We start from the raw sequence: 22848 nt of genomic DNA on the forward strand, positions 1-22848 counted from the left end.
TCTTCTTATACACCAGACATACATGGTGTATTCATACACCTTATGCCCACTGTCGAGTTATAACATGGGTGTCTTCTTATACACCAGACATACATGGTGTATTCATACACCTTATGCCCACTGTCGAGTTATAACATGGGTGTCTTCTTATACACCAGACATACATGGTGTATTCATACACCTTATGCCCACTGTCGAGTTATAACATGGGTGTCTTCTTATACACCAGACATACATGGTGTATTCATACAGTCAAAACTGCTCTTTTTCCAGATGTTTTAAACAGCGCGTTAGCTTAAAGCGGGGCAGCGAAGAATTCTTTCGTTTCGTTGGCGATTACAAATTCTACTTTGCGTTCGAGAATTCTTTCCATTGTCGGGATTACGTCACAGAGAAGTTCATACACCATGGTTTGTATTCAGGAACAATACCCATTGTTTGGGGGCCGAAAAAGTCGGATGTAGAAGTGATAGCGCCTCCACATTCGTTCATTCATGTTGAAGATTTCAAATCAGCAGCAGATCTAGCGAACTATATAAGTTACCTTGATAAGAACAATACAGCTTATATGGAATATCATGAGTGGCGGAAGCATCTGCAACTCACGGATCCTTATGCCAGGTCTACCGCAGGAGCGTGTCGTCTATGTAATATTTTGCATGGAATCGAAGACGATTCGGAAATCGAGATGCGCAGTTATTACGTGCGGTATGTTGACCACTCACAAAGGAAAGTTAAAGTTCGACGTCATATAAAACATCGGGTTGTTAAAAACTTAGATGCTTGGTGGTATGGGACTGATAACCACGAGTGTCTGTCTGAATGAATGTAACTTGCTTTATCTTCGCGTGGCTGGAAAACGACAGACACCTCGTGTCAACTTCGATTTCCAACGCGTTTAAAACAGCTTTGGGACGAAAGTAATTAATCTCCGAAAGTAAGTAATGCCGCAAAACCTACACTTTGGCCCAGCAGAAGATTGTGAGATATGTGGTAACGCATTCAACAGATTCATTCATTCTGGCAACCTAATCATGTTGTATGAGAAGTTTACACAGTTGATTGTTTTGCACGAATCCATTTTAACTGGTTAAACTTGTTTGACCCCGTGTTATATACGTCATCTGCTGTGACGTATTTGTATTGGTGTCACAATAATATAACTGCTATTGTGACGTAACGATACTATTCTCACGGTTGATTGATTTTCCACTTTCACGAATAAAATAATGCGGATATGACGTCGCAATCGTTATTTCCTGTTGTTCTGCAGCGATAGACGCGGTTTCCGTGACGTGACAAAGCTTGGATCGGGAACCTTCACGCTTCAACAATCATGTCTGTGACGTAACAAACTACATTGTAGAAGAATCATTTTGACAAAAGTTATTTCGATTGTTTGTTAACATAAAGAATAATATTGATTATGACGTCATAGTATTACGATTGTTTGGTCAAAGATAGGAACAATGGGTATATGATTGTGATGTAATAATTACATTGGAGCGCTGATTCACCAGAATAAAAATACTGTACATAAGTTCATAGAAATAATATAAAAGTTATGGAACGTTGGTCCTCATGCTCGCTGGCGAATTATATCGCGGTACTTTTTCGTCTCGCCTTCGGAGGGTCAGCAAGTTTTAAATCCGACTCCTTATCGCCATCTGGTGCCTTGAGTGTCGTAGCTATGATGTAACAATGTGTGTTATGATGTCACAAGTTTATTTAGATGGATTTTAATCCCATGTGAACATACTGCTCAGTAAAGTTAGATTTGTTTTATAGGAATGTACCTCTAACTAATTACATTCATTTATTGAATCTAGTTTTCATCATAAAATAAAGATATTATTAAAGTCAACGTAGAACGTACCAATATACTTCTTAGAGCTTGAAACTCGAAGCAGTTGTCTCGCTGGTAATTCTTCATCTTTGGTGTCGAGGTTCTTCAACCTGTATTCCAAAACTATCGCAAGCAGGTCAGGTCGTCGACATAATTCAAAGACGTGCTCAATAAAACTAAGATCGTCTGGAAGATTATGATGTCATAATTAATTAACTGTGATGAATTCTGTGGATCTGGTCCTGATCTAGTACTCATGAAAGGACGATTCTCGTAACCAAATAACAAGCAGAATCAAGAGCCACAAAACCATAACGGACAAAATATGTTGATTAAATATGACCTTTGTTATTGTAATCTTAGGAATGAATAAAAAACAAAGTGTTAATTCATTGTTATATGTTTAAAGTTATGTTCAACCATTAAATTAAATAAGAATTGGTTGTAAAACGTCATTAATATGTCATAGTGGGTGATTTATTATCAACAAAGTATGAATCAACAGTTAACATTGTGATGTCATAAACAATGGAGAAAAGAACTTTCAATTTCAAAACAAAGTTGTTAAAATTCCATTTTCAAATCACTCAGCATAAAACAAATCCTTCAAATTTAAGAAGACATTAATATTTAAACTTGTATGTTTACTAGTTTAAGTTTAACTTTCACACCATTCCCATGTAAATCAGTGGTTCTTAAACTTTTTGTATGCTTTACCTTTTTAACAAAGATGGTTATCAGATTTACCCCCAATATGTAATATGGGGCTCATTTATTAAAAAGCGAAAACAACTAATTACATCAGTTGAACTGATGTGGAATTCGATGAGTAGTTTAAACCCTGTAAATGGTAAATACGAAGAACTTACCCGAAGGGACAAATTTACCCCAGTTTAAGAAACGCTAATGTGAATGATCACCTAAAAATAGTAAAGCTACCATGTGTGTGCCATAAAGTAGTCCAATTTGTCATATAGTCCAATTTGTTTAATTCTTTTTTAACCATAAACCTATGCATATAATGTTCATTGATAAATAAGAATAAAATGCTTTCAATACCATGCAACAAAAACCCATAATTTAAATGGTAATCACAATTACTTAAGTTCAAATGATTAATATACATATATATATGTTTTGTAGTGATTAAACTATGTATATATATGTATAAGATGAACAAACAGCCTACATGTGCGTGTTCTCGAATGTAAGATATTCTAAGTAGGCTGATTGTGACACGATAATTGGATTGTTTTGAAAATAAACACACGTGGGATTGTGATGTCATAGTTTGGTAAAAAAACATATTGTAATAACATAAAGGTGTCATTGTTGTTCATTATGATGTCACAAACGTCATGTATGTGTTTAACAAAGAATTAGAAAATAAATTATTACATGACGTCGACGAATATATATATATATATGAAGTTAATCATTTATTTTGAAGAGACTGATCCTATGACACAAACGTTATTCCCAGATTTTATTAAAACCATTGGTTAAGAGCATGTGTATACCAACATAATATTAATAATTTATGTTAAATACCACTTTTTTTAAGGAATTATAAAATGCAACTAAATTGATGGCCTTGTGCTTTAAATCTTTATTAGAGTTTTTCAAAATAAAATTTAAAATATTATCTTTTAAAATTTTGTTATAAAATATCTAGAATATTTAAGTATGAATGAATGAATGAATGAATGTAAGTGAAAATATGCACTGTAGTTACTAAAGTCCCTGAACAGTCATCACTAATGGGTTGTTCAAATTGATAGCCATACAAAAACACAAGTTATATATACTCGAACCCACAAGTAGTATATGAAACAGAACAAACGTGTCACACAACAGTAGTTAAAAAAACTCTCAAAGTTATAATGAAATTTACATTTAATTGGAAGATAATAAGCGTGGTTGCTACACCCAGCTTGTTACATTCATTCAATCAACACCACACATAATAACTCACCGTTAGTAAGCAGATACTTGTTGTGCATCCACTCCAACCATTGACCAACCGATGTCAGTTTCTCCAACTCAGTTTCATCGATACCGTCATCTTTTGATGAATCTAACAATCCTGGAAGATCCTCCGGTTTCAACTTCTTCGTGAGTTCGTTAACAAGTTCAGACAATGGACCTTCAATTGTCATAATGAACTATGCTTGTCTGCAACAATACCTGATTGTTAAACTACTTCAAGAATCTGATTGTTGATTTTTTAAATTACAATCGCTCTGTGACATCATATGGAATGATTATGACATCACAGATATTCAGTTACTCATCACTTAGTAAACTATGAGTCAAAATGACCTCTGTTACGCATTACACGCATCGTATTGAACTTCCTTTGAAATTAATATTTAATCTTACTGAGAATTTACCCATAGATGGTGAACATAATTGCTGACAATAGCTTTTCTTAGATGTTACTATAAGAAATAACGTGTGGATGGTAAAGGCCACATGTCGCGTACAATATATTAGCTTATCCAATTTCAATTAGTATGAAAAACAACGCTCTTCTGGAGTCGTAAGAATGAGGTTTTATATTTCTGTAAATAATCTTTGTTTACCACCAAATGGGACGATAAAAGGATATAAAACATGTCCCATCTTACCCCAACCTTATACTAAACATTGCTGTTACAAACGATTCCTTTCCTGTCTGTCGCGTTTTCAAGCAAAACAAAGTCGCTACTTCTTATTGTATCTGTGACGTCACAATAGTCACCGGCCACGCATCAATGCCTGAGAATCATGCGACGCAAATTCCAATGTGACGTCACAGTCGAATATGTGTTATCGGATGTATATATTGTTACATCAAAAGAACAATTGGTAATCGCGTTACAATAATCGATTGACAATGGCACTAACTACGTCACAAGCAGATTAACTTAATACTAGAACACAAACATCTAGAACACATCTTACAATTGAAACACTCGGTTCAAACCAACCGTTGTATTCTAACTTCCTTAGCGGTTTGTTTGTTTTCTATTCTAGTATTCTATATTTAGAACAATGCGTCCTTTCATCTAAGATTATCGTCGCTAAATGTTCTTACCATGTTGATTGTTTGACCAGCGAGTGAAGCCTTTTTCGCCTAATCTTATTATCACTGCGATCAAGACCTTGTATCACGTAAATATGACGTTGCGACTCCAATCGTTGTGAGATTAAATCAAAATCAATAAGCGTGACTCAAGTTTCCTGAGGGCCTCAGTTGGAGGCGTTATTTCCGCTCCAGAACCAATTACATCGGCGGCAGTACTACCACAATCTAATTGGCGTGTGAACTTAATGTATTTACCTTACCGTGGTAACATCGGTTTGCTCGTAAGATGGAATTAATTTAATTAAAAGTATTTTGGGAAAGCTAGTTTAAATCAACGCTGTTCATACACCTCGTGCTCGCTTACGAGTTTCCCTTACTTATTTTTTGTGTGGGGATTGTTTTCTATATGACTGGTAGTTTAATGGCAGCGTCGAGCCTCGAACGTGTATCCTCCGGTCCACAGGCCAGCGTTCTAACCACCGATACATGGTGGCGTCTAAAGCAGCATTCGCTTCCACCTTGTGTTTTTATCTACCCACCTTATGCATATAGGTAATAATTAATAACAATCTAAAATAAACAATGTCACAACCCTGTATTCAACATATCCATGCCACTCCATATGCGCAAAGTTCCTACGACCAGTCATGCCAAGACACTTTGGATATACGTCAGAGTTGGCCCATTATTCCAACACTCAAGTCAACACTTGAATTACTTTATATACGTTAAATACAGAACTACAGCGTAACCGAAACCCTCGTAATTAATGAACAAAACATTACGCAGGCAGTTGTACTTAACTTTCCACGATCGCCAAAAACCTTCTCACCCAGATAAAAGCGTGTTCGAGGCTCGTTGCTGCCACCTTTGTGTCGCATCCATACGCGCAACTATGCGACGTTACACCTTGCCGCAAACATTATCCGTGTTTGCTAACTAAGTTTCAGACACGGCCTTGGATCGTGTTTTAAACAATTAACAACGGTCTGTGGGAGTCGTGAGGATACGCTTTTGTAATTCTTAACAGAATGAGTAGGTGTCCCATCTTTCCCCACTCTATTATATTAATTAAAGTAGCTATAGGGCTGGGGAGTTGACATCAAATCATCAGCAGTAGTTAACCCTCTAAAATAAATGGAAAAGCATTTGTTAGAAAGCGTGGATGAACTTTTTGTTAAAAGTTCGAATAGATTCGTGTTTATGCACCATGCGGGTGAGATGAACGAATGGTCTTTGAACAAGAACTATAAGAACCACCACTTGAATAGTGGCAAAGAAACTTATCATAGCAACATATTTTCATTTCTGAAAGTAATTTGATCTCAAGCAGCTCCTCTTAAACGTTCAGTAACTTCTCAAGTACTTCTATCACTTTGCCCACGGCTACCTAGAACTTTAACCGGAGAATTATATTAAATCGTTGCCAGCCCAGGGGGCTGCGGCCAAGTTTGTTTATACATTGGGGTGACTTTGTAAATACGAGGTGTCAACCAGTGTTTAAAATGTTGTTTTAATTTTCCCCGAAATGTTTATTTTAGTTTGCTGGTTACAGTCTTCATTGAGACAAGCAGAGATATTGAGAAATACTTCATGTTTCATTATCGCAAGAATAATGTTTTCTTTTATTTATACAGATCACACTTACAGACCTGAAAGTAGCGAACAGAACTCAGTTATAAAGCGCAGTTTAAATTATATGAATCACTATAGTCGTCTTGAGGGCCGTTTATTGTTTTTAATTTTGTGCAGATAAATTTAGTCCGATTTTTTGTGCTGCGCAGATTTTTCATCTTGATTAAAAGTTTCATAATGAGTTGGGCTCTCTTGGAGAAGTTGTTGGGTGAAGTAGCCACCCATTCAACGCTGATCGGGAAATATTGGTTCTCGTTCTTATTCGTGTTCAGGGTGATTGTAGTTCTAAGCGTCGGGGACAAGGTTAGTTACTTCAAGAAAAGTCGACCCTCTGTGGTTCTATGCCATAACCAATATATGCGTCATTATATATATGAACGGGTCCGGCGGGCAAGTTATGAAAAGGGAACTTGGATTTAAGCAAGAGTTCGATTATCTCAACTGGTTCTATATTCTATTTCATATGGGTGAAGTCTACAGCGTGGCAAGCCATGGAAGATTTAAGAGTTAACACATTACCGCAATCAATAGCTCCATACAAGAAGTCTCAGGGATAATGGGCAAACTCTGTTTTATCGATATCAGTTCCAAGGTTTGCGCCTCGCGGTTATAGGATCTCATGCACCCATACAGAACAAAATCGACTCCAAACATGGCGTACTCAATACATGTGTCAATTATGTATTGAGTACGCTCCAAGTGACAGTTAACCAGTGTTTCCGGGTTTAAAATAAATCTCACCAACCTTCATGTAAACAGGTATACAGCGACGAGCAGTCAAAGTTTGTGTGCAACACTTTGCAACCTGGATGCGACAATATTTGTTTCAACCAATTTAGTCCAATATCCCATATAAGGTTTTGGGCGATGCAGGTTTGAATATGTGTGAATATTTAATGTAGTAGGGTGGGAGAAGACGGGACACCTTAGCACATAATATCCAAATATCGTGAACGTGTTTTAAACAATTTACAACGGTCTATGGGGAAGGGGAGTCGTGAGTTTATGGTTTCCTACATCTACGAATGTTCTTTATTTACTACCAAATGAGTTGAGAAAATAGAATGAAAAGGTGTCCCAACTCCCCCACCCCACTTTATCATAAGTTATAACACGGGTGATTTGTTTCATACATATTATGCCTGCAAACGGTACCATGTATAACTTTGTGAGTGTTTTGATATAACTGCGTCCATTTTGCAAAACCCATAGTGAACGTCACCAAAGAAATAAATGTCACTTATTTTATTCTCGCGTTGCAAGATGAGCTCTGAGTTGGAGCTTTTACCGCTAAGTGTCTTGCCTAAGGACACATATGCCCGCAATGATATAACCGTGCGAACATCGAACCCGATATCTCTCGATGGTCTACATGCAGACGAGTGCCAGAATTTAAATTTTGTTTGGTTGGATATGTTTAGGTGAGCGCATTTTAAAACGTTTAAAACTACTGCGCTGAATTATCCGTCAACACAGAATAGTTTCATATTTCATGACGTCACATTGTTCCAGATTCTCCTCGTTTCCCTACCAAGTGTTATATTCATAGTATGGGCGATGCATTCGCTAAGTATAACGAAGGAGAAACGAGAAAAGTTGCAAAAGTTGGCAACCCAAGTGGTACGTACAGTGAATGTGACGTCATTATACATTGGTGACGTCATCGCTTGATTATGACAATTGTGACAATCCAACGATGACGTATAGTTACGTCACTCCAAAGGAGTTAAATACAGAGTGTTTACTTACGTAACCAATACAAAATGATGTCATTAACGTTTCAATGAGAAATTGTTTAACTTCAAAATAACACCATACAACCGCAGGATGTCGCCACAGAGCCCATGGAAAGAGACCCGGATGTAAACCCCACCCTACGTCACAGATACTCAGATGCACCGCCCAATTATAATTCAACGGCGGCCAAGAATGAAAACGTTTGTTGTCTTTAAATATTTTTACCGACTATAGGAGGGAATTGTTGCATGGGGCTTGTTAAGAGTGAAAATAGTCGACACTTTAAACAACCCATTGGTGGTCACTAGGTTTGGGCAATTACCGTGTTCTTCCCAAGGCTCATACAGATAGTGATAGCAGCATTCAACACTTAAGGAGTTAGGATACTTAACGGTAATACACAAAAAACAATAACCTACAATGCAACATACTATAGGAACTAGAACAATCGTGTTATAACGACTGCCGATACTCCGCCATGCGAGGATAAACAATACATATTCATCCACGCATGATCATCCACATATATTCCCAGGAAATCGTTTCAAAATCGAAGAAAAGTCGTTCGAGTAACCGAAGAAGCGAAGCGATATATAACAATGAACTTCCGGGTTATAACAAAGGGCTTCCAGTAGCTGAGGTCGTTCCCGTGCAAACTGTTATCCCTAAAGTTGATTTGAAGCAAATAAAAGACCCGCCCATATTGGCCGCGTAAGTTTAGTAATGAATAAAGTCACTCAAGTTTCCGACAAGGATATAAATGACCAACCAAAAGTCATGTCTGCTTATCCACACACTGCACTAGCTTCAACAACTCGACTGTGAACATGGGAGTGGCAACCATGGATAAGTCACTCAAGTTCCCACCCACAAGGAGATAAATGACCAAACTAACCAAAAGTCATGTCTGCTTATCCACACACTGTAATAGCTTCAGCAACTCGACATAAATGAACGACCCTTCTCAATAGATACGTTCTACATATTTACTTCCGAATGGCGATCGAAGCTTCATTCATTGCTTTGCAATATATTCTGTTTCAATTCTACGTCCCTGAGATGTATAGATGCCAAGGCTACCCTTGTCCACAACGTGTTGAATGTTTCATATCACGACCCATGGTAAGTAACGAGGTTTATGGCTTGCTTGAATGAATAAATGTAACTTGTTTACCCTGGCGTGGCAAAGACAGTATTGATATTAAAACGTTAACACAAACAGCAGATTCTTGAGTCCTTGCTACGACTAAAGCTATAGTTTTATTAGTTTTAATGCGCCAGAAACATCGATTTATCTATTTCATAGGCATTTCCTTTTTATGTAGTTTCTAAAATGGGCGTAAGCGTTTCTTTTAACTGGTATTCGATATGGGTGTAGTGCTATGTGCGAGGTACGCCAGAAGTGTTGAAATAAAACCAGAGATATACACCCAAGTTATAACTTCCGGAGTTACATCCACATTCAAGGATAAATAAGATGCTTTTATTTTTCACAGGAGAAAAACGTGTTCCTGATATTCATGTACGTCATATCCGGAGTTTGCCTCGTGATGGATTTCATGGAGGTCAATTATTTTGGATTTAGGAAGGTAAGTGTGGGTTGTTTTGGTCAAATATCACAGAAGATCTTCAGTTCTTGGTTGTCGCATTCGGAGATAAAAATCTCATTAGATAAACAACTGCTGTTTTATAACCGGACGAGGTACCTGGGTGATTTTTTCGAATAAACGGTGTATATCATGGAATTTGTGCCCAGAGCATAGTTAAACGATCGTTTTAACGTTCTAAGCTACAATTATAATTCCAGTGTGTTCATTTAATCCGGGGCAAGAAGAGTGGAACCTATCTCCGTGAGTTTGAGGCAAGATGGCACACCGATCCCGTTTTGGCTGGGAGGTTCAATCCAACAAGGGGAGGGTATGGGTTGAGGAGACATAGAGATCTTAGCATCACCGATGGAAGTGGGGACGAATATAGATCGGTTGAAACATCAGACGATGGAAGTGGCTTCGAATAATCAATGTGTTAAAGTTATATATATAGGACTGTGGGTAATGAACACTTGAGCAAATAAGATTCAAATATCCTGATCGAGTTTTAATCAATTAACAACGGTCTATGAGAGTCGGGAGGATACGGTTTTATAATTCTACAAACGTTCTTTGTAATGGGACAAGAAAATAAAATGAAGTGTCTCATATTTCTCCACCCTGCTATATAAATATATGTTATTTAGTTTTAAAAAAAAAACAAGATTACTTTGTTTTATGTGGTAATGCTTTAGTAATCGCAGCCATCAAAGCAAGGCCACTACATGCTATGGCCGGACATGTTCTCTTCGTTCATGTTAAATCGGCCAAATACACAAACTAAATACGTTTGATGCAACAGTTAAATATAACAGATGGTTGCAGAATTTACTTCTTCCACACACGTAATAAACATAAATTTAGGAAGACCAATATACTCGACACATTAAAGTAAACGTACATTCTCCAAGCAACTCCCGAAACTGCCACGACAAACGCTACGCCTTAATCGTCATGTGATCACATCGCATGTTTTACCAGACATCTGAATAAACTCAAAACACTGACATTCTACTGCGTCATCCTTCCACTGTGTTGGTTTATGACCAGAATATGTGAATACCAGACATGACCGAGCTGTCAACGGAAGATCTCGCATCATTTACCATTAAAGCTAAGGTAACATGAAGCTTCAACATCGGATAAAGCCCATACAGTACTACCACCATAGAACTTCAGACAGAATAGAAAGTAGGGCCAAATATGGCCTATATATCCTAAGACCCATTGCGTGCCCACCGTATGACCTGATAAGATTATTCTCTTACGGGATAAAAAAGATCATAAACTTCAGCTTTATACATTGTGTGTACTTGCGAAACCAGCATACGTATATTATGCGTTAACACTGAGTAGTGTAGGCAAGCAGTGGCCGCTCTTCAGCGCCTGGTAGTGGCCTGCGTCATTTTCTTGCAATTATCGCTTGAAGTGCAAAACAGTCGGCAAAGTTACACAGAATGTAAATGGGCCAACTGTGGCCTATGTCCCATGGCATGCCTCGCTATAGGACTTCACCCATATAGAGAGACCTACAGTATCTTAAAGTTCCGTCATCAAAACGCATACGGAGATGAGAAGATGATTATCCTTGAGGTATATTTAACGATAAGTTGCCTCCCATGGCCCGGGTTGAATTCCCGCATCTCAAAATCCACGGTTGCAGATGAGACATCTAGTGGACGATTCAACACCAGCATACCGGTCACCGCGTCAACTTTACGAGCGGAGAATAACCGACCGGGGTTGGTTGCGGGGGTTACATAGAACCTGTTGTTCTGGCTTGCTCTGAAAATAAACAAATAATGAATTAACTTTTTTATTTATAGGGGCAATGTCCTGAGACCAGAGTTGACCCATGAGCCCAAAAGATGGCAAAACTCTATCAGTCTGTGCACCATTACACCAAGAACACAATAAGAGTGAAAGGTTTGAATTGCACGCTTTATATGGAAAAAGCAAACATTTTACTATATGCACCGTAGCCCAATTAATACAATATATCCATTACAAACCACTATGTAAAAGGGGTTCAAGGTACAAAATACACCACACAAACCACGCACCCCTCGTCCACCCCGACGCCCCAGCGGAATATATCAACAGGGTAATTGAGGTTGGCCGGGATATCTATGAAACTGAAGGTGTACGACAACGGATCCTTCAGACATTTCCGATCCCAATCCCTGCAGCGGTCCCTATGGCAAGTGCTGACATAGAAATAATATACCAATTACTTTATGCACTTTATTGTTTATATGTTAATTTGTTTTAGTAATTAGAACTGACTGTGAGCTACTTGATATTTTTAAACATTCTGCATAAATACTTTTATCCATAGCATGCTTTACGAATATAATTTGATTGTAAATTCACGAGTATTCTGTTTCATACACCTCGTGCTCGCTTACAAGTTACCACGTATGTAACTTATTTATCCTCGTGCGGGGGAGCGCAGTTGTAATAACAGTGGCGTTTTATTTTGTGGTAACTTTGTGAGTGACTGCTTTGATATTTAGATATAAGTTAGTGTCGACATGCATATTTACTTCATGCATGCATTGCAGTAATACCAACTACCATACTATGTGTTAGCTCGGAAATAATGTGGGGGACAAACAACACCAACGCATTGAAAACTTCCACCAGTGTTGAAACAATATTGATCATCCGTGCAATTGTGGGTGCCTGGAATATTATCAATCATTGTGAGTGTGTATGTCATTAGTTGGGACACTTAACAACAATTTCGCAAACCCACTTGTATAAATTTTAATTTAAGCTCCAAAAAGTTAATTTAGAAAACATCCATAAATTCCCCCCCCAAATTTCAAAAGAATAATCGGCCACAAAGTTAAGCGGACACGAGGTGTATGAAACAGAACACCCGTGTTATAACGACTGTCGTTTCCCAGCCGCGCGGAGATAAAGCTAGACAATAAACTTAAATATGACATCACAATCTCACCTCGTTCACATTCATCTATGTCATGACAATCCTGATTGTTATCCCCTGTGATGTCATAACCGGGTGGGCACGTGCACACGTATGAACCCGGGGTGTTAACGCATTTATGACGACATAATGACCTTCGGAACCCTGCGTGTCGCTTCACATGTGACCCTGGTCGTATGATAAAAATGAATTATATATTGACAGTGACAACCGTAGATAGTTGGTAAGAGCGCTTGCTTTGTAGTTAGAGGGAAGACCCGATATTACAGTAATGGGCATTATTTGAAAGACACTTAACGACAATTACTTAAACCCAATGGTTACTGATGGATTGTCTACAGTGTCAGCCATACACAAAAAATATTAATTTAAAAAGTTACACAAGTGGTAACTTGTAAGCGAGCATGTGAGGATAAATAAGTTACATTCATATATATTATGATTTATTAAACTGATTATGACATCACAACTCACCTAAATCACCAGGTATGACATCAGTAACAGGATGTCGCGTCTCACTGCATTCATCAACATCTAATATAATAAATATAATATTTCCACTCAAGGAGGGAATACACAAGTTACATTTACTTTCTATAAAAGAGACTTAAATATGGTACAAAACAACATTTTCTTCTAATTACAGGTATAATTTCAAATATTTAAAATGTAATAGCCTATTTAACACGCTTTTCAACTGATTAGTTTTCTATATGTTTATCGTACTTTGATGTTTGCCACCACAACAGAAAAGATAAATATATTTCATGTTAAAAGTAAAAAAAATTTAAGATCTAATAAAGAAAAAAAATGGTTCTGCTGCTGTTGCTACCAGAATTATAGATATAGTTGTATACATAAATGTAAGACACTCAGTAAATATATATTAAGTTACCAAAGCAAAGGTTTTGCGCGGTCCCAATCTTATAACCACGCTCACAATAACAACCTTCGTGTGTGGAGCGGTTGGAACAGATCGCTCGCTTGATGGGACCGGTGAGACTTGTTTTAACAACTGTAGAGTGAAGAGAATTGGTTTTGGTTAAGTAAAATAGGTAATACCGCTGTGATTACAGTATAATGAGATAAGATTAATTAAAACAGCAAAAAGACAGCGTGGTATTTCTCAATTAACATGGGTAATAAATAAGTGTGGACGTGTGGTGTTTCCAAAATAAAATATGGCATTTTACAACTCGTATAGAATTGAATAGGAGAACTAAACATTATGACATCACACTCACCTTTCTGACACCTTCTTCCCTTATACCCCCTCAAACACTGACAAGCGTATACGTTGTCATCGTTTACTTTCACACACCTTCCCCCATTCTTGCACGATAACTTGGCACACGCTCGATACTCAGCTCGCATGTCTGGGGTGAATAATGTTATGTATAAGAACACATGTATTGGGAAAAGTATTTTAGTAAATGTGAAAGAGATCTTCTGTCAATTGTTTATTATGTGATCTTAAAGGACATTTCGTCTACCTTATTGTATGAGAAACTTAGACTCAGAAACATTGCTATGAAAAAAAATGAAATAGTTTTAAATAAACTGAAACAATGCCAAAGTAAAAGCAAAACTTTTGCATCTTAGCTGCACATAAGTATCAATGCTTGATATATACATCAACCACCTCACCTACACACAACACGTCGTGTCCACTCCATGTGTTGTTTCCCAAACATGTTCGAACTTCTGGGCCTCGAAGATGGAATCCATCATCACAGACGAAATATACTTCGTTGTTTATCGGGACTGTGGCCCCGTTTATGTCCGTACGAACACCCAACATATGTCCATTGGGTGGAGCAGTGAGCGGGGCACAAGTTACTGGGGAAAAAATTGAATTGAAAATAATAAAGTAGATAATATACAGTGTATTTGTGACACTGTTTCGTTTAATTGAATTTTCTTGTTTCAAAACCACATGTTTTAAAAACATGTATGGTTGAGTATTATATTGGCCCTTGGGTTTACTTTTTAACATTTCCTTCAGTAATTACAGGGGGATGTTTTCTTTCATTATTTTGATTAAATATTAAAGTAAGTGGCTTTGCAAGAGTATTTTGAATCTGTTTAATTTTTAAACTTTACAATTGTTTGTTGATAAATTTTAATGATCTATTTCTTCAGTTAAGGAAAATTACAAACATAATAAAGATAACGACATACCATTGTATAATAAGACAAAAGTTTTACATTTCATTGTGCATACTTATATATGAGTACTGACATTTAAATGACATGTTGATAAACCTGTATGACATCATAAAGCAGCATAAAATAACCAGGTGTGATGTAACAATGGGATTTATTACACGGTAAGTGACCATGAAAAGGATCAAACAATTTAATATCAAACATGAAATAAGATCAAACAAATCTTACACACTGAGACTTGGTTACTAAAAACAGCTAACAGCTAATATTACAAAATCAAAAGTTACTAGTCTTTAAAAAAAAACTATTTAAAATATTTTAAACATTTTTTTCAAAGCATGCAGTAGACAGTAATTGGTGTAGAAATACTTTAACGACGTAAATACCTTTGGTTTTGCATTCAAAACCACTGAAAGATATTTTTATATACTCGCCCCCACAACCCATGTTACCACGCCAACCTACACCCCAGAAATTGGTCGTAATTCGTCGCGCTTAAATGAGCGTGACAAACTTGACATTTAAACCCCTATAGTGGAACGTTAACTTGAAGAATCAACATTGATCAGTGTTGCCGGATTAATACCTAACAGTGTTGCCGGATCAAAACTAACTGTGTTGCCGGATCAAAACTAACTGTGTTGCCGGATCAAAACTTAACAGTGTTGCCGAATCAAAACTTAACAGTGTTGCCGGATCAAAACTAACAGTGTTGCCGGATCAAAACTAACTGTGTTGCCGGGATCAAAACTTAACAGTGTTGCCAGATAAAACCTATCAGTGTTGCCAGATTAAATCGATCGTATGATCTGGTCAGTTTCAATTGAAATATTACAGCCAATACACACACATATATATATTTATGTGAACACAATTGTTAGCATTTTTATTTTGAAAACTTGGTTTAAAACTAAAACATCTTAACACCATTTTAACTTCTTACGTCACTAAAGATGGGAAATGAGACAATATGTATATATGAGGTGTAATATTTCTATTGAAACTAATAAATAATATATTTATGTTTAATTTTACAGTGGAGAACAATACCCATACTGTGACATCATAAACCACATTATTATGACATTGATGGATGAGAATTATATGAACTGTAACATTATGATGTCACAGGGGATTAAAATAAGACTCATTGTGTCGAATAGAGATGTTATTAATACATAGATTCGTCTGGTGCTTTACTACCAGGTATAAATATAGTATTGCAGCCAAGATATTTAGTGAATTGATTCAATTGTCACAAGAGCATAAGTTTTGAGCTTTTTCCGATCATGAAGCTTTGTTTACAACAAACCTTCATTTATAAATATAAGATATCTATGAACTAAGGTATTTCTGTAATGGACAAAAAACGTTTAAATCCCCCTTAAGACCACATGACCTTAAAATGGCCAATCAAATGCCATCTAGATAAAGAGGGGTGTGGCATCATAATCGCATTATGACAAAACAAACAAAGTTCTTCTTCTCACCCAGATTAGTGGATTTCTATGGAATGCACCAACATGAGTGAAAATTAGTTTAACTTAAACAAAGCTTAAAACTTTTGATTAAACGACATTTTGTAGTTTGATAATCCCCACGGTATTAAGCAAGTGTTGTGGTAACTGCCCAGCATTATTTCGGTGGTGCTAACCGCTCTACACGTACTTGATTTAATAAAGTAATTCCTGTTTAATACTCTTGCGTGAGATATTGCATCCTCATGAAGTTTCCATGGCAATTATGTTGCCATGGTGATACGAGGTGAATTTAATAAAGACTTTTTGTAAAACTATTATAAACTATAAAATGCACAATCCGTAACCACAAACGTTTAATACAAGTTAAAAATATATATGAAGTTGTTTTATAAAGTTCTTAAAAAAAAATTAACTACAATGTAACGGATCATACCCATTATAAAGTGGTATATGAATTAAATGTTTAAATTTAAAGTTTTTTAATTAGGCAGAAAGCTCAATGTCATGTCAAAAAAAGTCCCAAAGAACTTTATCTAATTTAACGCTTATATAAGTTATTGTTGTTTGTTTAGTTGAAGTTATAACAACCACTGATGCTGTGTAGATATATTTATCATGAACTTCACCATCCCCTCATTATAATGTGTTTGACATTTAGAAGAAAATAACAAAGCCAACCATTATAAGATGAACTTCTGCTTATCTATACCAACGTACACTGACATATAACGATGCAAGGCGTGCCGCGAAACTTTCCTAATTAACAATAATTTATAAACAACTTTTCGCAATTTAATAGTACAATTGTGAAACAGAGGTTTTAATAATTGGTGTGGAGCAAACCTGTCTAAATGATGAAGATGTTTCGTGTCTGTGTAAAAACATAACGCCAAATTTTATAACTTTATTACTTTGTAAATTAAAAAAATACTAAAATTGAAATGTTTTGTTCTGTTTGTTGTACATAATGGTTTAAACTTAAAATTTAAATTGGATCAATTTTAAAAAACTTTGAACAAAGTACTAATTTACCCTGATAAAGAGAAACAGTCTAAACAGAATAAAACTTTTTGCATGAGTTGTGAGTGTTAGATTTAAACTACAGTACACTCAACATTAGAGCAAATATTTTGGAATTTAAATTTTGACTGTTTGAGTATTATCTTAAATATCTTTTGCGAAGTTAAAATCTTTCACAAAATTTTACGGAAACCACAGAAAATGATCCTACAAGAGACAACGCCAAGTAAGTCACCACTTAAATAACTGCGGGCGTTTATGAGAAAGTTTTCCCACCAATCGAAGGTTTCTGAACTTTCTGTTTTACTAAGTGGTTCTAATGGGGCGGCGTGGGTTGGATTAGGGAGTTGGAAAAATACCAAACGTTTAATCTTCTCTGTTAATAACTATGCTAAAGGTTATCTGCTTGCATTAACCTCGCTTAACTATGGCATTACTGCGGCAATTGTTATTTATATGTATTTTGTTTGTCGGTAATGCACTAACACTTATTTCAACAGGTATAAGTTTCATATTTTTAAAGGACATGAAGATCAATTTAAATAAACCAACAAAGAGAGATTGATTTAATGCAGGGCCTTACTAATATAGAATGGAGTTAAGCGTTGTGACATGGGGCAACTCTGGCCTAAATCCTAGGACCCATAGCATGCCTCACTGTAGGACCCACCCTTATAGAATAGAATGTGCATATACAATGTTGGGGTAATGGGTCAACTTGTATAAAACATAATCCATCCCACAAACCTGGTGGTCCCCCCATCTCCCTCTCAGCTTTGACGGCCATTTTGTTCATTGAAACGATCTTCCGTTGTAAACCTTTGAACCCGACAACTAAGCGACGTTCCTGTCGTAACAACAACCCTTTCAAAGTTGCGATGTTGTGTTTTAACTTCACTATCGTCGTCGTCGCCTGCGGGGGAGGATAATATGTTGGGGTAAGATGGTACATACGTTGGGGTACCATGGAACATACGTTGGGGTACCATGGAAAATACGTTGGGGTACCATGGGACATACATTTGGGTACCATGGTACATACGTTATGTACCATGGGAAATACGTTGGGGTACCATGGGACATATGTTGGGGTACCATGGGACATATGTTGGGGTACCATGGGACATATGTTGGGGTACCATCGGACATATGTTGGGGTAAGATGGGCGCATGTAGGAGCAGGATGTGACAAGTTTTAAATCTCTTTTATCATCCTATTTAATAATAATATTAAAGAAAGAAAATTTACAGAAATATAGAACTGCACTCTAATTCTGACTTTAAAGAGCGTTTAAAGACCCATATAGGATACAACGTTAACTTTTCTATTATATATTTGTCAGGTTATATTGGTTTAAAGAGCGTCTCAAATTATAAAAGTTTTACATCTGTTATAAAAATCATAAAAATAAATTAAATACAATCATAAAAACTATAAAAGACATCAAATAAAGTATTTGCACAACCCATACAGTACAATAATATATTGTAGTTTTACGCTTTAAAAAAAAATTAACGATTTTTAATTTGGTAATATTAAAGTTTTTGTACATCACACCCCTGCGTTCGCTGGTGCTGTTTTTCCTCAGTGTTATTTCTATTTAAATTATTACAAAAACAAAATGTCAGGAACGAAGATTTATACCAATTGTAATGATAGAGAAACACGACGAGAATCCAGAGAATGTAAAACTTTTAAATCAATCAATTAAATAAGTTTTCATAACAGACAACACACAAGTTAGTGTGGGGGAAAACTTTACAATCTTTAAAACTTAAATCAACATTTTTTAATTTGTTGGTCACAGGTGATTAGTTAGGCAGATTATCAACTGTAATATAAGATGTCTATGTTTGTTGGTAAACATTTCATTTCTCTTTTCCCACAGTGGTTTTCAATAACATTCAAACTTTAACCTAAAGTTTAATTTGATTCAATAAAAATTGAATCAAATTTTATTTATTACAAACAAGTTACATTATAAAGTCAAAGTTAACATCCTTTTTTGTATTCATAAAATGCATGGAAAAAACTAAAGTAAAAGGCTTGTTATTCTCACTAAACTCTGGACCAATAAATTAATACTTGCATGGCGGGGCAACAACAGTCATTCTAAAAACCGGTGTTCTGCTGCGTACACCGGATGCCGGCAGATTCTTATTTTTTAGATTTTTTATATGGATATATATATATTGACCAACGAATATTACATATTTTACTATTCTTTTATAAGACCTAACCCACCAGACTCATCATGCCAATCATGATAAAGTTTGTTATGAAAAGAAATGATTGCAGTCATCAGTAGCAAATAGGTTGTAACTTGATACAAAGGAATTTTGAAAGTGAATATCAATCTCTATTTTAAACCAGTGTTTCCAACGAGATTTTAAACCTGTGTTTCCAATAGCATTTCAAACCATTGTTTCCAATGAGATTTTAAATCTGTGTTTCCAATAGAATTTAAACCCAGTGTTTCCAATGGCATTTCAAACCATGGTTTCTAATGAGATTTTAAACCTGTGTTTCCAATAGAATTTTAGCCAGTGTTTCCAACAGGATTTTATTTAGTGTTTTTAATTAATTTCTAACATTGGACTTTTAACCAAACTTATTTCTTATATATTACTTTAAACCAAGTCTTTTACTTTAAGATGCATCACGTTGACACAATTACCTACAAAACCAGTACCCCATCTTTTACCCAGAAAAGAATGTTCGGTCATAAATCACATGAGACACTAAATAGACAGTTTGGTATTTCCTCCACCCAAGTTATAAATCTTACATGAATTTAACAAATCCTATTTTAAACTAAGTCAGAATGGAGAAATGGAAACGTTTCACAATTTAACCAAAAGAACTTATAAAACTAATTTACCGACTGCTTAAGCTTCTTAAGCTTTACTTAAACTGTGGGTAACTGATAAGTATTTAGAGTTCCAACCACAGGCAAGGAGACGTAAACAAACACAAGGTAACTCCTGTGTCTGAACTTGGGCACAGAGGAAACCAAGTTCACATGTGACCCAGTCAGATTAACCTTCACCAAACATTATTCTAACACACCATAAACTTACGATGTTTATTGAATCTTAAAATTATGATAAAAATTTACAAAAATATTTTCGAATATATCAGAAACGTTAAGCCACAAAATCAATGGTGTTTACAATATGACTTAAATTATAAGCAATTTATTTTATTTAATTCGAAAATTAGTTTTTAATTAAAACTTTTACCAATTTAGCATTTTAAACATATCAGTAAAAACAGTGATATTAAGATAATGACTTTTGTTACGGAAGAATGAACACATTACAACTGTTGCTAAAACTTAAACAGTGTTACTTTTAAACTCGATTTAGTTAACTAGAGCCTTGGGATTTAACCGAGCTTAAACATGGCTTAAGTTTAGCTTATGTCTGACTTAAGATAACTTTAATTCAATCCAGTCCAACCATTTCAAAGCAAAACATCGACAGTGAATTTTAGGTCAAACAATCACAACGCAGTAGTCCCCACACACGTCAATACATCGTAAATCTGCCGTCTAAGTTTATAAACATTCTAAAAATAAGTTTTCGGATTCTTTAAGAAATACTAATGGCTTTTCAACACAAATATTTGTATATACATAATATATATATGTGTTGAAAATTAGGGAAAGTTGTATATAATACATACTTTTCAAATCATATTTTATCGTGTGTTTTAATTATATAGCGAATTAAAACAGTAACTTGGTAACTTACACGAAGTCATTTGGTTCATCGCAGGTAAATACATTGGTTTATTTAACTCTGTCAACTACCGGATTCGAGTGCATAATCTCACTATATTCATTAAAACACAATTACTTATGCTCAAGAAGTCGCGCGACTTAATTCTCGCGCGCGTTATTATGACGCGACAATCGATTCTAAAATGCTGACTTTGGAATAATTCAACACGGCCGTTTCATGACGTCACAGACGCGCGCGTTCGAGAATTTAAATCGCTGTTTAATTACGCGATTGTTACATGTTTCGTGTGACGGAAACGGGTTACGAATTAAAAGAATCGACCGCGATGAGAAATTCTACAAGTAAATTTAATTCTTCGTTCGTAAATAATAGACGATTAATAAAAACGCCAAAAGTTTTAAGTCGTTAAAATACAATAGTAAATTCTAAAACAAAGACGATTCGAATCCAACCGCGATGGCTTATTATAACAACTTCCGGTCATTATCTAGACGTTCTAGAACTGATGAAACAATTAAAACAACAAACAATCATTCTTACCTGACGTTGGCATTGTACCGGTGTTTGTACATTAACCAGAAATGCCGCAAAGACGAACAGAAGTACAGACTTTCGAGCGTTCACGTTGCACTTTACGTTCCCCATTGTCAAAGCGTTGTGTAATGTCTTGAGCAAGATACATCGCCTACTTTTGTGCCTTCTTCGTGGAATTTACGTTTTTTCTCCGAGTACCTGAGCGCTATGTGAATTATCCTCGAGCGTTCGGGCTTCTGGACAGGCGAGTTTTAAAGTATGAATGAATGTCGATCATTTATCCTTGTAGCGGGAACCTTCAGAAGTTATAACGCGGTGTTCGGTATCACGCATGTTATTAACAACAAATACGTTACGAATACGAGATTAACCAAAAATGTGGCTAAAACGAATATGTTTCACAGTTAAAATGAGTGAATGCCATTTAAATAAATTTGCTTGAAGGACAACGACAGTTGTTATTACACGGGTGTACTGATTCACAACCCTTGCGCCGGTTTACCAATTCTACTCTAAATTGGAGATCCTGCCAAATGCCACCAGTGACTTAAGCCAAGTTGGCACAATACCCAAACACCAAGCCGCTTGCGAGTTACCACGTCGTAAGACTTTGTATGCGTTAACGCATAACTGTTTTCTTTAAACCAATGTTTGTAATGCAGAATCCCACTTTGTGTCCACTCTTTGCTGCCGTCTACCGGTTGTTTATTATCACCTACCCCGCTTTCCGATAAAGCAACAACAGCAACGTATGAAGCGGCAATTCGTATTTAACATATTGGCATAGACATTTAATGAATTCCCAATATAATGTAATGACATCACTTCTAGTTCCAACCACAAAATAACAATCGGCACCCTAATAGTGAAAACAGAAATGAAAGAATAATTTTTTCCAACGAATTGAAGTAAAAACCTGCATGACAGTTGTTGCCTATGATGTAATAATCACAATCTTTTAAACAATTCAAATTTTGCAACTTCACATTTCTTGAACATGAGAGCTTGGATTTAATTCATTCAAGTTTCAATTTGTAAAACCTCACATTTCGTTTTACTTGACCCCA

General features: G+C 36.0%; 3 protein-coding genes across 5 annotated transcripts; 1 reads left to right on the forward strand and 2 right to left on the reverse strand.

Annotated features, from left to right (window-relative positions):
* Window positions 1–1371: 1371 nt before the first annotated feature.
* LOC100181215 (astrocytic phosphoprotein PEA-15-like) lies at window positions 1372–4017 on the reverse strand. The gene is made up of 3 exons (XM_002119357.5): window positions 3822–4017; window positions 1877–2032; window positions 1372–1688 (listed from the first exon to the last, which is right to left on the reverse strand). The coding sequence occupies exons 1-3, from the start codon at window positions 4003–4005 to the stop codon at window positions 1597–1599; spliced, it is 432 nt and encodes a 143-aa protein (XP_002119393.1). The 5' UTR covers window positions 4006–4017; the 3' UTR covers window positions 1372–1596.
* Window positions 4018–6682: 2665 nt separating this feature from the next.
* LOC100185890 (gap junction beta-1 protein-like) lies at window positions 6683–11050 on the forward strand. The gene is made up of 8 exons (XM_009861581.2): window positions 6683–6854; window positions 7311–7424; window positions 8064–8171; window positions 8378–8488; window positions 8824–8999; window positions 9260–9410; window positions 9785–9877; window positions 10096–11050. The coding sequence occupies exons 1-8, from the start codon at window positions 6729–6731 to the stop codon at window positions 10303–10305; spliced, it is 1089 nt and encodes a 362-aa protein (XP_009859883.1). The 5' UTR covers window positions 6683–6728; the 3' UTR covers window positions 10306–11050.
* Window positions 11051–11169: 119 nt separating this feature from the next.
* LOC100181168 (fibulin-1) lies at window positions 11170–22842 on the reverse strand. Of its 3 annotated transcripts, none has more exons than XM_002119931.5 (10): window positions 21788–22842; window positions 18248–18413; window positions 14478–14669; window positions 14075–14206; window positions 13726–13845; window positions 13305–13364; window positions 12843–12998; window positions 12460–12562; window positions 11941–12084; window positions 11170–11662 (listed from the first exon to the last, which is right to left on the reverse strand). In XM_002119931.5, the coding sequence occupies exons 1-10, from the start codon at window positions 21890–21892 to the stop codon at window positions 11431–11433; spliced, it is 1410 nt and encodes a 469-aa protein (XP_002119967.2). In that variant the 5' UTR covers window positions 21893–22842; the 3' UTR covers window positions 11170–11430. The 3 variants fall into 3 exon arrangements, with proteins under 3 accessions (XP_002119967.2, XP_018669313.1, XP_026692301.1); XM_018813768.2 differs by lacking the exon at window positions 21788–22842 and adding an exon at window positions 21257–21411; XM_026836500.1 differs by lacking the exon at window positions 21788–22842 and adding an exon at window positions 19746–20080.
* Between the last annotated feature and the right edge of the window lie 6 nt (window positions 22843–22848).

This window comes from Ciona intestinalis, chromosome 10, assembly GCF_000224145.3.
Source record: "Ciona intestinalis chromosome 10, KH, whole genome shotgun sequence".
Lineage (NCBI taxonomy): Eukaryota > Metazoa > Chordata > Ascidiacea > Phlebobranchia > Cionidae > Ciona > Ciona intestinalis.

Coding starts and splice junctions, on each gene's coding strand:
- LOC100181215 (XM_002119357.5), bottom strand. CDS start 4,005: ATGACAATTGAAGGTCCATTGTCTGAACTTGTTAACGAACTCACGAAG. Junction 2,033..3,821: donor CAAGTATCTGCTTACTAACG/GTGAGTTATTAT, acceptor ATAATCTTCCAG/ACGATCTTAGTTTTATTGAG. Junction 1,689..1,876: donor AAGCTCTAAGAAGTATATTG/GTACGTTCTACG, acceptor GTTACATCATAG/CTACGACACTCAAGGCACCA.
- LOC100185890 (XM_009861581.2), top strand. CDS start 6,729: ATGAGTTGGGCTCTCTTGGAGAAGTTGTTGGGTGAAGTAGCCACCCAT. Junction 9,000..9,259: donor GACCCGCCCATATTGGCCGC/GTAAGTTTAGTA, acceptor CCTTCTCAATAG/ATACGTTCTACATATTTACT. Junction 9,878..10,095: donor ATTATTTTGGATTTAGGAAG/GTAAGTGTGGGT, acceptor TTATAATTCCAG/TGTGTTCATTTAATCCGGGG.
- LOC100181168 (XM_002119931.5), bottom strand. CDS start 21,892: ATGGGGAACGTAAAGTGCAACGTGAACGCTCGAAAGTCTGTACTTCTG. Junction 14,207..14,477: donor ACACGACGTGTTGTGTGTAG/GTGAGGTGGTTG, acceptor TATTCACCCCAG/ACATGCGAGCTGAGTATCGA. Junction 11,663..11,940: donor GGCGTCGGGGTGGACGAGGG/GTGCGTGGTTTG, acceptor GTTTATTTTCAG/AGCAAGCCAGAACAACAGGT.